The following is a 14,928-nucleotide window of genomic DNA, read 5'->3' as shown; positions in this document are numbered from 1 at the left end:
GAATGAAACGAATCTAATGCATATACGTAGGCTTAAGTTTTAGGACAATTAAAAAAAATCCTATGCTTTGGTTCCGTTAAGAATAAAAACAAGATAATAGCTGTAAGAAAAACCATGAAAGTATATATTTCTCACTCATCTGTACTAGTCAGTGGATCGTTGTAAATTAAAACAAATAAACGTTTCGTGTTTGACACTGTATCAGCATATACTCAAATGGCTCGCTTGTAGCACAAGGAAGAGATCCCTTTACCGAAATTTCGAGCAAAATTTTTTGCATATGTCCAAATACGCAGACCGACAAGTTATTTTTTTTATTTATTACAAGGAAGGATCCTTGGTAACTGGCATCGGATAAGTTTTCTTTATGTTAATATCGGCCGTTGATAGCCATGTAATAAGCGATTCTATGAGAACTAAATGCAGATTATGAACTCGTTTTTGAACGGCGGGAATCATATGTTAATCTACTCGTTTTTCTCCTCAGATCAAGTACATCAAGCTAGAAACGCAAACCGTAACTGTGAATTCGCATAGGTCAAGATTATTAACAGCAACGAAATTGGAATGTGTGCTTCAGAAACAAATTTGTTCGTATTTAATGCAAAAAATTTTACTTCTATCTTAGTGCATGACGCCGTAATGGAAAGCAGACTGCCGAGATTTACCAAGCTCTCGAAAATGACAGCCTGAGTCCATGACCAGTTTTATTTTAAAGAAAAATATATGCATGTCTATCTGAAACTGTATGTCATAGAAGTCTTTGTTGGTGACAGGCAAATGCACGGTCACTTGCTCTGTTCTCATATTATTGTTACAAGAATATATTGTGGTAAATTAGGTCATCAAACCTTAACCATGCCTATCTGCAGGCACTTTCGAATCCCGAAATCCTTCCAGCCCAGTAGATTAAGCAGGAGGAACCTTTTGCTAAATTTCGATTAGTCATCCCTGCGAAATATTTTTGTTGAACCTTTGACTTTTCTATTCATGGGGGAAGCCCCCTGTACCGCAGGCTTTGGCATGTGGTTGTCTATGTGACACAAGGGATATATCAATCATTTCATTATGATTTCTACTAGTTTGGAGTAACTTCGTCAAAATTAGGGATTGTCGAATCCGGTGGCGCAGGAAGCACTAGACTATAATCCCCTGCTTTTATTTGCTGGTAAATGCCACAGCACTGTATATAGTTTTTATTGATAACGGACTGATTTGCTTTTCCGTAAACATTAAGTAGCCAATGCGCAAGCAGTGTGCGATACCTTTATATGACCCTAACTTTACACTGAAAACGCCAAGATCCCAATCAGCCGCGGAAACTCAGAATGTAACCCATGCGATACATAATGACGGAGCACTGTCTCTTGAAGTGAAAATTTCTCGACCTCCCAGCTGTGCTATAGCACATCCATTTCATCCAAACGACCAGCGATTACTTCGACATTGGCCTACCTTAATGGATTCCATTAGAATTATATCAGTGCAGTGATACATAGATCGATCTGGAGGTGGTTCAACAGGAAGACACTAAAAGACACTAGGCTTTTTCAAAGTTACTTGGGCTTCCAAGCGCACCACACATACTTTCCGAAACAGAAATTAAGTCCCTTCGGCGTTTATTCCTACAGCTCTTCGACAACGGCGATGATCTGCATAGGGTTAAAGGAACTTTTTTTAAAAGTTTTATTTTCTTTACATTTTTTTTTATTTCCAACTAATGCAAAGCTTCTTATCTTCCTATCCTAACTGAATGCATACAAGCAAATAACAATTTCCTGCGTAATAATTTTCAACTTGTGTGAGATTGTGCTATCTTATATCAATACTAAATAAATGGTTCCAAATATTTTTACACAAGTTGACGTTACCTCCCACCAAACATATATATTTCCATTTCGGTGAAAAGTTTATAAGTATTTAAATGCAACGCCCCGCATCATTTGATACTTCAGGTATGGTTCCAGAACCGGCGTGCCAAATGGAAGAAGCGCAAGAAGACGTCGTCCGTATTCCGTTCTTCAGTTAGCGGTATCGGCGTCAGTATGGGCGGTCCTCTACTTCCGTCGCACGCGTTACCACCTTTCGGACCACCTCCTGTTCCGACTATGCCATCTGCAGTTTCAACGGACGCATTGTGCTCCGTTTCGTTTGCAGGGCCGGACTCTCGTTGGCCCCCGCCATCACCTGTTCCATTAGCGGCAATGCCACCCCAGTTGCCGCCCCTTAATTCGCTTAGATCACATCAGCAACAACCAACGAGTAGTCCTCTTTCGATACCGCCAGTCTCCATGGCCGGTGTTACTAGCGCCCCGTCAGGAGCGTCACCTCTTACCCAGGTTTGTAGTTCGCCATACCATCGAACAGAGGTATTGAGACCTAACATAGAAGACTGAAAGTTAAAAATCAGCTAGGGTAAGTTTTATTTCTACCAAGCACTACTATTTTTTTTATAAAAAAAGAAAATGAGCTAAGAAAATCAGATAAAACAAGCTATTGAATAGCCTCGGTTGCCTGTACGTATACGAAAAACCTAGCTCTCTAAAAATATGAAATTCATTGCATCACATGGGAAATGATACATTTGGCTACAGCACGTAAAGCCAAGGTACTTTTAAAGGCATCAAATTATTCAAAGACAATGTGTACAATATACACCCAAAAACCTGAGCTTATTTTTTTTATTATTTCCAAAAAGGGATTCCTCTTAAAGTATCGCAATAAAAGCTGGACCTTTTTTTAATAAAGAGAATGACACTAGTCTGCTATATCGTAACTAGTATGATTTTTCACGACGGACAGGTTATTTTCACTCGCCGATAGCCTATAGAACCATATCGGGTCAAAATAGTAGGTTGTAATTCTTTATAGCATGAAATGATGCCTTTGAAAGCATAGTTAAGTTTCGCTTCAGGCCACTTTAGATATATAGCGTTACCGTATGTGCTTGTACAACTTGGTTATAGTGAAACATGTCTTGATATGTGAGATATTTGAGTAAGTCGCTAAAACGATTTGAAGCATCGAAGTTCCCTTTACAAAATAACACTTTCAACTTTGTTCCTTAGACCCAGGCCTTTCCTTCAAAGCTATACTAAAGTCAGAGGGAAAATATGTGTTGACCTAAACGCTACAATGAATTCATTGATCTTGCTCAAGCATAATAAAAGACAGAAGCATTCTATTGTTAGGGCAAATTGTTTTTTTTTCAATCCTAGATCTAGGCTATGCTACGTGCAAATACTTGTTAATAAGTATTTTTTTCCGTGCAGTGTACACAAGTAAGCGCTACACTCTTGACCACAGCCATGTGGACAATTTATCACAAACACTTACCTAAGCCGCTTCTATAGTGCGTAGTACAGCAAGCACTGCTAGGGAAATGACGGTTTTCAAATATCATTTACTTTATGCTCATGGCATATGGCTGCCACAGCTTCTGGTGGTGAGATAATTGAGACGTCTTTAAAAATCAAGTTCTGCAAGTCCAAACGTAGGCAACTGTATTTACATTACTCGAGCTTCTTGCTAAACTTACGAAGTTGATTGTGATTATACTACGTTGACATTTATTTGATTGCTTAATCTGTGTCTAAGCATGGATAATTATTGCCAATATTCATCGTGGATTCGAATGTAACTTGCTAAGAATTTCTTGAGAGTACGTAAAGCTATCTAAATGTTTCATTCTGTGTTGTTCTATGTTCTAAATGTTGCATTAATACCTTTCGAATTGATTATTTTGCGGAAATCATCATCAATGCATGTTGTGCTGTTCTGTTGAAGACTGGAAAAGGTCGCAAAGTGTTGCTTAATTTTCCAACTTAAGGAAATTATCACATTTGGCATTCGTGAGCGTACTTAAAAGCGCATTGCAATATACGAAGCGTTTAAATTTATAGCAATGTTTTTAGTGAATCATTAAGCGCTAAATTTTTCAATGGCATTATGAGACGCGGAAGTAATATGATGGTTACCATGCATTTTTTAGAAAAACAAAAACTTTATTTTCTTCCTCCCTCCCACTTGTTATTTGTTACTAATGTATCGTTGAAATGCGTTCATCCTGGGCCCTGTAGCACTATTGCGTTATTTTCAAATAACTCTTTGATGTGGAGAAAAGTGCGTTTTTGACACTTTATATACAATTTGGTCCAAGCCAAAAGGCTGCCGAAACAGCCCGGGACATTTTCTGCGTGTACAGTAACGACGCTATTGCTAAATGGAGAGCTCAAACGTGGTCTGCCAAGTTTAAAATGGTCATACTTCAAAAATGATTTGTTAAGTTGGATATGCCGACGCTCCGGCCAGCCGTCTGAATTTGATGACAACGATCTTAAGATTCTTTTGAAAAAAATTCAAACACAAACAATTCAGGATTTGGTTGAAAAGATGACCGCACTCACACGACCGTCGTTGCATGAACGCTCTGAATTCAGTAGGAAGTTAACGAAGCACTTGAATATGTTGTCCGATATCAAACGGCCACAACAATCTATTTTTCCACAGAATTGTTACCGGCGATGAAAAGTGGTGTCTGCACATAGACCAGAAGTAGACATTGAAATGACTGGCTCCAGGAAAGAAGTCAAGGCCTTGCGCTTAACCAGATGTTTACCCCAAAGAGGTTATGTTTTGCATTTAGTAAGACTGCGAAGGCCTGATCCACTGGGAATCGCTTCTTGTGGCCCAGAAAGTTGATTGGCACATTTATGTGATCCAGTTTCGTCGAATTAACCGAGCTAAAAAAGACCCGACAAACAAGGTCAAAGGGCTCTGCCCTGTGACACAGGAAGTGCTTTGGAGCAGGGTTTTTTTCGTTAAAGCTGCTCCCCTTGACTTCAAGTGAGAGGTTTTGTTGAGCCTTTTTCGGACCGTGCGCCTATCGATTTTCATTTCTTGCGGTCGCTGAGCAATCACCTGTGTGGTCTTACCTTCGACGCCGATCCACAAGTCAAAATATAGGTGGCAAACTTTTTTGAGACGAAACCTGCTACCGAAAGATGAAAGAGAGTCGTGAACTATGACGAGGGATGTTACAGAAATAAAAAAGAGCAGAATTTTTTTTAGAATATAATACTTTAAAATTAAAGGTCAAAATCTGCAGAAATCACTGTTCCCGTTAGAAGTGTGAGAGTGCATAAATATAAAAAAGGATAATCTGTTTTTTATTTCTTACACATTTAAGATTTGTTGTTGTTGTTAATAAATAGAAATAAGTTGAATTAGAATGACTTTTGATTCATTACATTCGCTAGCTAAAACTGGATTCCTTTAGAGTCTTCCATTAGTCTAGCGGTAAATGTCATAAACTAAGACTTCCATTTTATTTTGTTTTACCTAGAGACCAAATTGATGCGTACGATACAGATGAAACACTTCCCTGTTGAAATTGTAGTTTTACCTTTTTGTAATGCAATCAAATAATTCGGCTATATTTGAGGAATCTATGTTTTCGTTAGTTCGTTTTATGATAGCATGACAAGAATTATAGCCCATGCTAGTGTTTCTTGGATATATCGAACACAAGTGACAGCAGTCTTGAGATTGAATATACAAACGGGATCCGTTCCGACCAACTGATTTGGATAAGTTTGACGCTGTAGAGCACTAGACACGTATGGTCTTGTTTCTAATTATATGATACTCGCGACTTCTACGAATATCTAGGCAAAAATAGCTAAGGAAGTATATAAATAAGGTCTTACGTATCAGTATATGCGGAATCGTTCTAATCCCACCATGTACAAAAATTACCTAATATCATTGGCGCCATCAAAATGAACGCTAGCGACTATCGGGCTGCTGAGTCTCGCGGTTAAGGTGGATGAAGCATTGCATACATCTCTTATAGGTACACCCGTATGTCTGTGTTGCACAGTGACTACTGATCCAAAAGAAACGTATGAAATCTTAGTCGCCAATCTTCAAACATGGCTAGCTTATACAGAAAATAATGCCAGGTTAGGCCGAGCTCATACCATTCACCCAATCGGAAATCAAGGATATCATACTAGTTTCATGTCAGTACTTGTTTGGACAAGCCCTACCAAAAGTATTTGATGAGGTTGCTGTATCGCAAGCTAGGGCGCTTATTCTATAAGCCGAGGTAACGCATCTTGTCAATCAGACCGTACCGGAAATATGTCAAACGTCAAACGATCGCGTACTTGAACCTAATCCGTGAGCTTCTGCAGCCATCCTGGTGAAGAAGCACGGTTATATTCGATTTCATATAGGTTACAGGAATCTAGGCACGGCTACAAAAAAAAATCATGGGTTGGCGATGTCCTCGTTCATTTTGGATTTGACGAGTGACTATCGGCAGATTACCATGTATCCGGTAACAAAAATAAGACTGCATTTTATACCTCATACGATCTATATTCAATAGATGCCTGTTTCGCATTAACCAATGTCCTGCCAACATTCTAGCGGTTGATGAACCGGTTCTTAGGTGAATTGCGGTGCTAAGTCACAGCTGACCGCCAGTTTGTATGGAATTTCCCCAATATCGCCAAATTGCTATGCGAATCAGTAAAACGGGTGACCTCTTGGCATGGACGGTCTCTCACAAGACGATATTTATGGCATTAAAGAGGCTCTGACGAGTAGAACGATCTTGCAACATTTACGGGAAGCAATGCCATGTAAAATAAAGATCGACTAAAACGGCGTCTACCTGGAGGCGGTGTTTATACAGTTCGCGTAATAGTCTTATTTGCGTAAGCGTTTTCAGTTCAAAATACGAACTAGAATTCGCCAGAGTATTTGGTTGTGTAAAGGTGGAAAAAATTCCACATATATTTGTGTAAACTGTGGTTCCTAATAGCCGTTCGAAATAGCGCGGTAAAAAATTGCATGACGAAAAGGACCCCTGTTCTAAGATGGCCCAAAGAGCCTCGAAGCTGTCGAAATACGATTTCGATGTGCGGCACCGGCGCAGCGCAGTAAGCGATAACCTGATTGTTTTCGTGTACGTGTGTGGCGCCACTGCGAAAACTCACTAAATGACGGCATGGGCTTATAGTGCACCAGTTACCGTTGGGCCCCAGTAGAGATGGTGCTTCAAATTATAGCCAGGTACTTTTACCGTCGAAGGATCGAAGGGCCGCCCGATTTTACTATAGGGAGCCGCGCTGTAAACGTTTAAGCCGCGGGGTCTCCAGGCGGGGTTTCACGATTAGCCGGGCTCCTTGCCACATCTGAACGGATGTTTAGACGAGCATTCGGAAGTACATTCGCAATTTTGGCATCTGTGAGAGAACAAAAGACGTCTATAGAATCGCTGACATGCCCTTTCGCCCAATACAACTTGAATTTTGTAAGTCAGTAGCGGAAAAAGCTCTTCTGCTCCTGCTGATGAGTATTCGTTCTACTTTTCCGACCCGACACGCCAATATTCGTGCTGTATAAAAGCCCTCTACTCTTCGGTATCTATACGGACTCATGGACGCCATCGTCACAAATAATGTAGGATGCTTCCGAGGCCGGTACGTCCAGCGGTATCTGGCGCGTTTCAACATTCACTATTTGAGGGCCGTCCTAGCCCACCCGCAAGCAAATGGATGGGTAAAACAGACGAGTCCCACGCTCAAGAATGCTGGTTCACACGCCTATTTACACGATGCTTCCAGCGGTCGCGATCACGATAAATATTATGGTTAGAAGGGCCATAAATGCAGCGCGATTCGAATTACATCGAAACCGTCTTGCCGGAAGAACCCCCGCTAGAATCGCGATCAGTTCAGACACTCGGTCATTCTGTATCAAAGCTGCAGAAAAGGGTTCCGCCTTGATTGACGGAGCCGGGTCCCCGAAAGAGCAGCCCTTTTGCGTCGGACGCTCCATTCCAGGAAGACAGTCCTCCTGCATCCCACGACAATAGCCCAATATGTCTCGAAAACTGCTGGCCAAGCTCGAACCTAAATAAAGCGCTAGAAAACAAGTTGCACGGTATACCAATCGCTTGCGCGGGTCATGGCAGTGGCGTGTTATCGCCAACCTACAAAGAAAAGATTAGGTGCAGGACGAAGGGATCGCGTCTGGTAACGTACACGGATGCAGAAAATATATATTGTTATAATAAATATATTTCCGGTTCCGGTTTATGGTGGATATATCATACCCTTGAGCAGTTAATCGTTAGTCGCTAGCGGTCGAACTTTGTTGTTGTCAGCAATCCTGAACGTCTTCCTCGCTATCACTATGTTATAACGAAATTGTGCTTGCGTAAATCACATTTGTGTTTAAAGCCAGTTACGATTTAAAGCCGTCCGCGTTGTTAATCAGTCATATTATGGTGTGGCTATTTTTCAGACACGTCATGTTTCCCGATGGAGAGATGTCCAGGTTTTGCTTTAACGAAGTTGTCTGATCATACTTTATATTTTCGAGCCGTTGCTCAACCGTTACGATGTTTGTGCTATTAACTCAAATCGATTTTTTTTTTGGCTACTGGGATCACTCCTACTGATGAACGCCCGCAAGCACCGCGACACCTTTTTCGGCTGTTTCAGCGGTAATTCAATTCAATTTAGGCTCAAGCCCACCACCTTGCCCGTTGACGATTTGACTAATCTTTCGCCAAGTGGCTGGAGCGACTCGCTTTCATCTGACTGGATCTAAACACCTTGAGCTTAACGTATACGCGCCGTATAGCTTAACGTATATATATATATATATATATATATATACATTAGGAAGACATAGAGCAGCATACTTTAAAATGTAAAATTAACAACTAACTCTTGTTTAAACTATCTACTTGTTAGCTAAAACCTATATACGAAATAAAATAGGCTTTAAATCTTCTCTTGGAGAACTCCCGAATGAAATAGATAACATTCACTAAAGCTATCATTCACGTTTGTGGAGATAATCCATACAACTGACTCCGAGTTAAATTTTAGAGATGTTTGCTTCGTTAAAAGTTCGTTAAAAAAAAAATTAGCTTTAAGAAAACTGAAATACGCAGAAGTAACAACTATCTTGTTTTCAATATCGTTCACTCAATTTTAAACCATATCAATTGAATTCAATCAATTGAATCAATTAAATCATAGACTTAGCAAATGATGTTGCTTTTCATTTAAAAGGTCCAGGTTTCGTAAATTACTAAAAGGATGATTAACTGTCTAATTTTCAAAGATACTGCAAACGACAGATGGTTAAACAGTGGACCTATAGTCAGTTGACCCTTTTTAAAATCTATATAAACAACGACTTCACCGAAGAAGATCCTGTAATAAAAATTATATCTATATGGTGCAAAGATCCCCTTTTATTCTTATATGCTTGGAAATGCTGGTTTAGATAATTAATACCATCATGGGCACCAGGACAGAATTTATCGTTAACCGCAGTTTATTATGAAAAATTCAATTGGCTAGTACATTGAAGATACCTTCCTCAATAGAACAATCATTTTTTTACTTTTCACAAAATCATTTACTCCATCATGCAGTATGCATTAGTTTATGCGATAAAAGAGCCTCATATTCAATATGGTCTATCTTAATCTAATTTCGTATTTGTTATGTAATATACACACCACCATAACGTCTTGGATTGACTGATCAATCATGCAGGCATCTTACTAATAATGTATTATCAACACAAGAGTGTCGAAATTATGTGTCTTCACCGACGCGTATCCGACTGATTAGTATAAGTTACCGAACTCGTCATTGGTGGTAGCTTAATTATGTAGCTGCAAAGTTTGAGGACGTCTTTAATTATACGTAATGAAGCGGCTTCACGACACATGCACTAACCGGTGGGTACAGGGCTCCTATTTTCTTGACTAGTGATAATTGTGCCGTCTGAAGATAACAAGCCAATAATAGTTTATACGCCACTGCAAAACACAGCAGGACAACATATTTTTTTGATCAATGTTTCTCCACCCCTAGTTTTCTTGCAGCTCATCGAAGATAGGGAAAATCCCCACTGCATATGCAAACAGAAAGTCCAGTTCAATTATCTTTGAACACCACAGCATATGAATTTCTACTATATACGGCTATTTTCCGTGATTTTTCCATTTAATAAAAAAAATTTTCAAATTTAATCAATATTGCAACGAATTACGTTTTGGCGACATGTGTACATAGTGCGTTTTCTATTAACAAATTATCGAGATCCTTAAAGAACGGTAATCTGTAGGAGGAATGTCTAATGGGTATCGCCAAAAGCAAATTATGTTTTCTTTAGATGGCTGACTCAGCACGGAGCTTGGCTCACTGCACTATTACGAGGACTATAGTGAACGACGGAGAGCGTTGACTGTAATTTTTGCGGTATGGGAACTCGATGTATGTTCAGTAACCTTAACTACTTGATGAGGGGTTTGTTTATCATGTCTTCCAATTATAGACAATACATTTGTATTGTAACGTGAATCGTATGTAACTAATGAACGAACCAGGACTTAAGGAAATGCAGTGAATAACACCTACACTACAGCCACGTATAGTTGCCAACAATGATGCCATTATTAATTATTTTAAAAGATCTATCACCGGCTAAAATAGTTCCGGTAGTAAATCGTTCTTTAAATGCAAAGTTTATACAGCGAGTTACCTCCATTCTAAGACGGAACTTTTATTCGTATACCACTAAAATTTTCTGATTTGAAGCCGTTTGCTCCAAGTTCGAGCGGCGTTATCTGAATAAACGGTCTCGGAAACAGCACAAGTACATCATAAATGTTACTAAATAATGCATTTCAATATTTTACTTTGGGCTAACTTACGCTGATACTTCCCGTATCCACTTAAGCTACGTGAGATGACAAAACAATAAAATTTTTCGGCATTTCTTCTTTTTTACAATGCACGTAAAAGCACATTAGTGTATTACTTCGAATACACCAGTGCAATCTATTTGCAAGATAATAACAGTATTGAAACCGTAAAGATTTTAGTGCAGCTAAAAGTACAACAAATTATAAAGAAGTCAAAGTGGTCATCAAATCAATTCATTGCAGCTTGTTTAAGATAGATTTAAGCCCTTAGTTATGAGTACTAGTAGCGCTTCCTGCAAATGTTCATCAGAACCCGTCGAGATACTCACTTCATATATCTAATAATTTGCGCCTGTTCGATGCTGAAGGAGAATTATTGAACAGTTATTATTCGATCCCAACAAAAATCATATTTAACAGCTAATCTCTGTAAAATAGTGTTTATAGTTCCTTAGCTTACCTTCACAATAGTAAAAATTCTATTAGAAATCGTACCTAGTCGTGTTCACTCTTTGAAAGGCTTCAATAATGATGTGCCGCATTGCCTTTTCCTATTTTTGTAGCCTTGTTCGTTGCAGAGTGTTTTTTCCAAACTTCAATCGTATTACTACAGATCAAGGCCTCCAGGGCCAATTGGATGTTTCGCTTCGTGTTTTTGAAAAATGTATTTGCTTGGTTGTATTTTTGGTGTATTGGAAGCTATCTTACTATAGACTTCCTTAATTACATCGCCATCAACCATGTTTACTTGTTATAATTGTTTTTCAGTCCATTTTGTGGCCATCAATGCAAACCTTGTGTTAACACATACTTTAAAGTACGGGCCTATAAAAAAAAAGGTTCGTTATTTATTTGAAAAATTAAGGTCTTTTTTATATAGCGTACTTGGACTCGTACGGCTCATGAGTCAAATAAATGTTACATTTTTTACGTTCGGTTTCAGACAGCTGGCCACTACGGGAGCGAAACAGGGTGTTTCCACATTGCTTTTAAACCTAAACCACCTTACGTGCACCTGAGTTAATGAAGCAAATACATTACAACTACAGCTTAAGAGGGATGCTTCACGTGAATCAAAACAATGACTTAGAAGCTGGAAGCTTTTTAACCACTTTGTGGAAAAAAGTTTACTTATAAACGATATGACAATTCTGTTTGTTGCGCTGACCGTGTTTATAAAGTTCGTACCGTGGTTGGGCGACCCCTCTCTATTTAACAAAATCTCAGTATGACAAAGCGTCCAAGAAAGTGTTCCAAATATTTTAGCATATATACTTTCTTTTTGTTTCTTTTATATAAGTAACTTACTTTAGAGAAAAAAAAATTGCAAGCAAACACACATTGAATCCGTTAGACAGGTAGTTTAGATACGTTTGGCGTAATTCAAGTTTTAAGTGCATCACATACGGTAAAGTCTAATATATGAAAATTATCGTTTGGTGAATTTCAGACTTCGACTTCATGCGCTGTTAGCGACTTTGGAGGTTACCAGGGTTCAGGAATACAGTCATGGCCGTCAATGCTCGACTCCAACATGTTGTGGAACTAATGGATTCATCAAAAAAGGACTTTTCGTCTTTGCAGTTGAGCCTGATAGCCAACAATAACATTAACGAATTAAATATAGAAAAAATTATATTTAAATTGCATTTAAAGCCCATTCTTAACGGGGTGCAATGGCTCCGTCAAATGTAAAATAGCTCGCTATATATATATATATATATATATATATAATAAATCGCATATGATTGGCGACAAGTATCACGTCAATGTCAATCATAAATAACTGGTAGTAACCTTGAGTGACAGTGCTTATTTGAGTGGTGAAACGAGCTAGCAACACCGAAGTACTAGCACATTAGAACTTGCTGTCAATCAATATTATTTATAATATCTAAGGTTGTATTTACATTTACGATACGAGATTTTTTTTTTGTAAAGCTAGAGAGACTGTTACAATGCTCATACTGACATATCGCAGGATATGATTGACATTATTCATTTTCACACTATTAAATAAAAAGTAGAGAGAAGATAACTTATAAGAAAATACTAGCCAATGTAACTAGTACAGTGAATTTAGACCCCTTGGAAGTAAAATGCGGCAGAAAAAAAGCAGCGTATATATTTGAATAGGGCTACGCAAGCATTTGCCCATTCAAAGTACGTTACCCACATGTTTAATTTCGAATTGAGATATGCTCCTTCGATAAGCAAATTCGTCACTGAGAAATTGTGCACTATATCGGCGTTGCGCCTTCTATGTGCTATCTTTTCGATTGGGAGCTGTGTTTCTCAAGGACTCGTTCTCACTGTACAAGTGTGGTAAATAGCAAGCATAAGGACATCTATTCAAAACAGATGGACAAGTTTTCTGAGTGATGATATCGAATCGAAAAATAGAAATGTTTGGGTTTTTAATGCTTCAAATACAGCTACGGATCAGAGAGAGCTGTTAAAGGGTTATATGTGAAACAGGCATCTTTACTTTGGGTATGTGCTAGAATATTTTAAAATTATTTGACTTTCTGCACAATTCGTGTAGTGAGTCATAGAAAACTGATAGCGTATGATCACCTTCCATGGAAAATCAAAAGTTCGCACCAATGTGCTAAAAAGAAGTTGTTACATCGTTTTAAGTCTATATATATATACAAAAACATATAGCTGAAAATAACGTGGATGCAAATGATGAAAGAAGGCCACAGCAGCACCGAAATAAATGTCATACTAAACTGAACAAAAACAGAAAAGGAAGTTGAAGCAAAAACGCGTGTTGTATTTAGTTGCGATGTAAAAGATTATTGTACATAAAATACTTTTAATCGGAAATCTTCTCTTAAATCAATTTACTTGAGAAGCTGCATGAATGAAGAAAATGTCTTTATACAAAAAAAAAAAAATACCAGTATTCACTAACAGAAGAAGAAACCAATGGTATATATTAAACATAAAGCTCAAGAATAACAACGACGAGGACACAATTCAGCAACCACAGTTACATATATATCGCACCATTATCGTGAAAAGAAAAATACTAACCTGGCGAACGTCCTTAACTAAGGAAGTAACCATGTATAATAGGAAAAGATTAAGTGACTCCCTATGAACGCTTGTATTTACAAAAGCAAACAAATAGGATGAACTGACTGAGTAAAATGATGATATAGTTACTTAGATTTATCACTCGGTTGGCCAATGGAACTGTGCAAACTCTTAGCAACTGAACAGTCAGAAACTGAACATTAATTTCCTGTGACTAAAGCTGATATCAAATAAGGAAGCTGATTTTATCATTTAATAGCCGTAAGCTAATAAAATAGCATTAATTTACAAATTCAAATGTGAAATATCTTCATAATGGTTTCGTAGTGGCGGCCAAGCAAAAATTCACACCGGAGAGTATTCAAAAACACCGAGAATAATCTATCGATTTCCGCAAGTTGGAATTCATTAGTTTACGAATGAAAATATCCTGGATCTGCCGCGCGGATTCAATTTATTAATCATACATCTATACGAGCGTCAACGAAAGACAAGATGCAGAATGATGTTTAGCGAGACCATAAATCACATATCACTTATAACTATATAATTACTGTTTTGAATCTGAAAAATTTTTATAAACTCAGTTGAGCCTGTATTTTTTCTGGAACTTTTCTCGGATATGCTTGCTGTTAGACGGGTGTTTCAATTTGACTTTGGTTTCTTACGTGAGGAAACGTTGGTTTTATCTGAGCACACTCCCAACAGTTTCAGATAAGCTTGCAATTTCGATTGGTTTTTTTTTTCACCTTGTTTGACAGTTTCAACTGATACAAAAGTGTCGCTCCTTACGTTTCGTTTTAGGGTCCCAAAATCACCTCGAGTTTTACTTCATAGACCTAATAATAACTAATAATAATAATAATAGCTAATAAAAACCCTTTCGACATCTGACTTACGTGGGGCATCTCTTTGCACAGTGTCACCATAATGACACCTGGTAAGCTAACAATTTTCGAATTTAATTTATTTCAAATTCAATTTAATTTCGGAAGCTAACAAAATTGCTTATAATCAATATTCGTGTCGTCTAGAGATATTTGCAATATACCTTCCAAATTTTATGTTTAATCTATTTCTTTTTTTTTTTATTTTATGCTTTGTTGATTTTATGTTTAATCTAATTCTAAGGTAAT

At 38.1% G+C, this 14,928-nt stretch overlaps 1 protein-coding gene across 1 annotated transcript in view; it reads left to right on the top strand.

The window, feature by feature from the left end:
* Positions 1-14,727, top strand: part of LOC111262293 (uncharacterized) — a 107,906-nt gene extending 93,179 nt beyond the window's left edge. Inside the window, exons 4-5 of the mRNA XM_022836440.2 lie at positions 1,956-2,339; positions 12,198-14,727. Of these exons, the coding sequence (XP_022692175.1) occupies positions 1,956-2,339; positions 12,198-12,296 (483 nt within the window). The 3' untranslated portion in view covers positions 12,297-14,727. The remainder of the gene's footprint in view (positions 1-1,955; positions 2,340-12,197) is intronic.
* The last annotated feature ends 201 nt before the right edge of the window (positions 14,728-14,928 follow it).

The sequence above is a fragment of the Varroa jacobsoni genome, unplaced genomic scaffold (assembly GCF_002532875.2).
Source record: "Varroa jacobsoni isolate VJ856 unplaced genomic scaffold, vjacob_1.0 scaffold_643, whole genome shotgun sequence".
In the NCBI taxonomy this organism is placed as follows: domain Eukaryota; kingdom Metazoa; phylum Arthropoda; class Arachnida; order Mesostigmata; family Varroidae; genus Varroa; species Varroa jacobsoni.
This window is presented reverse-complemented; position numbering and strand designations above follow the sequence as displayed.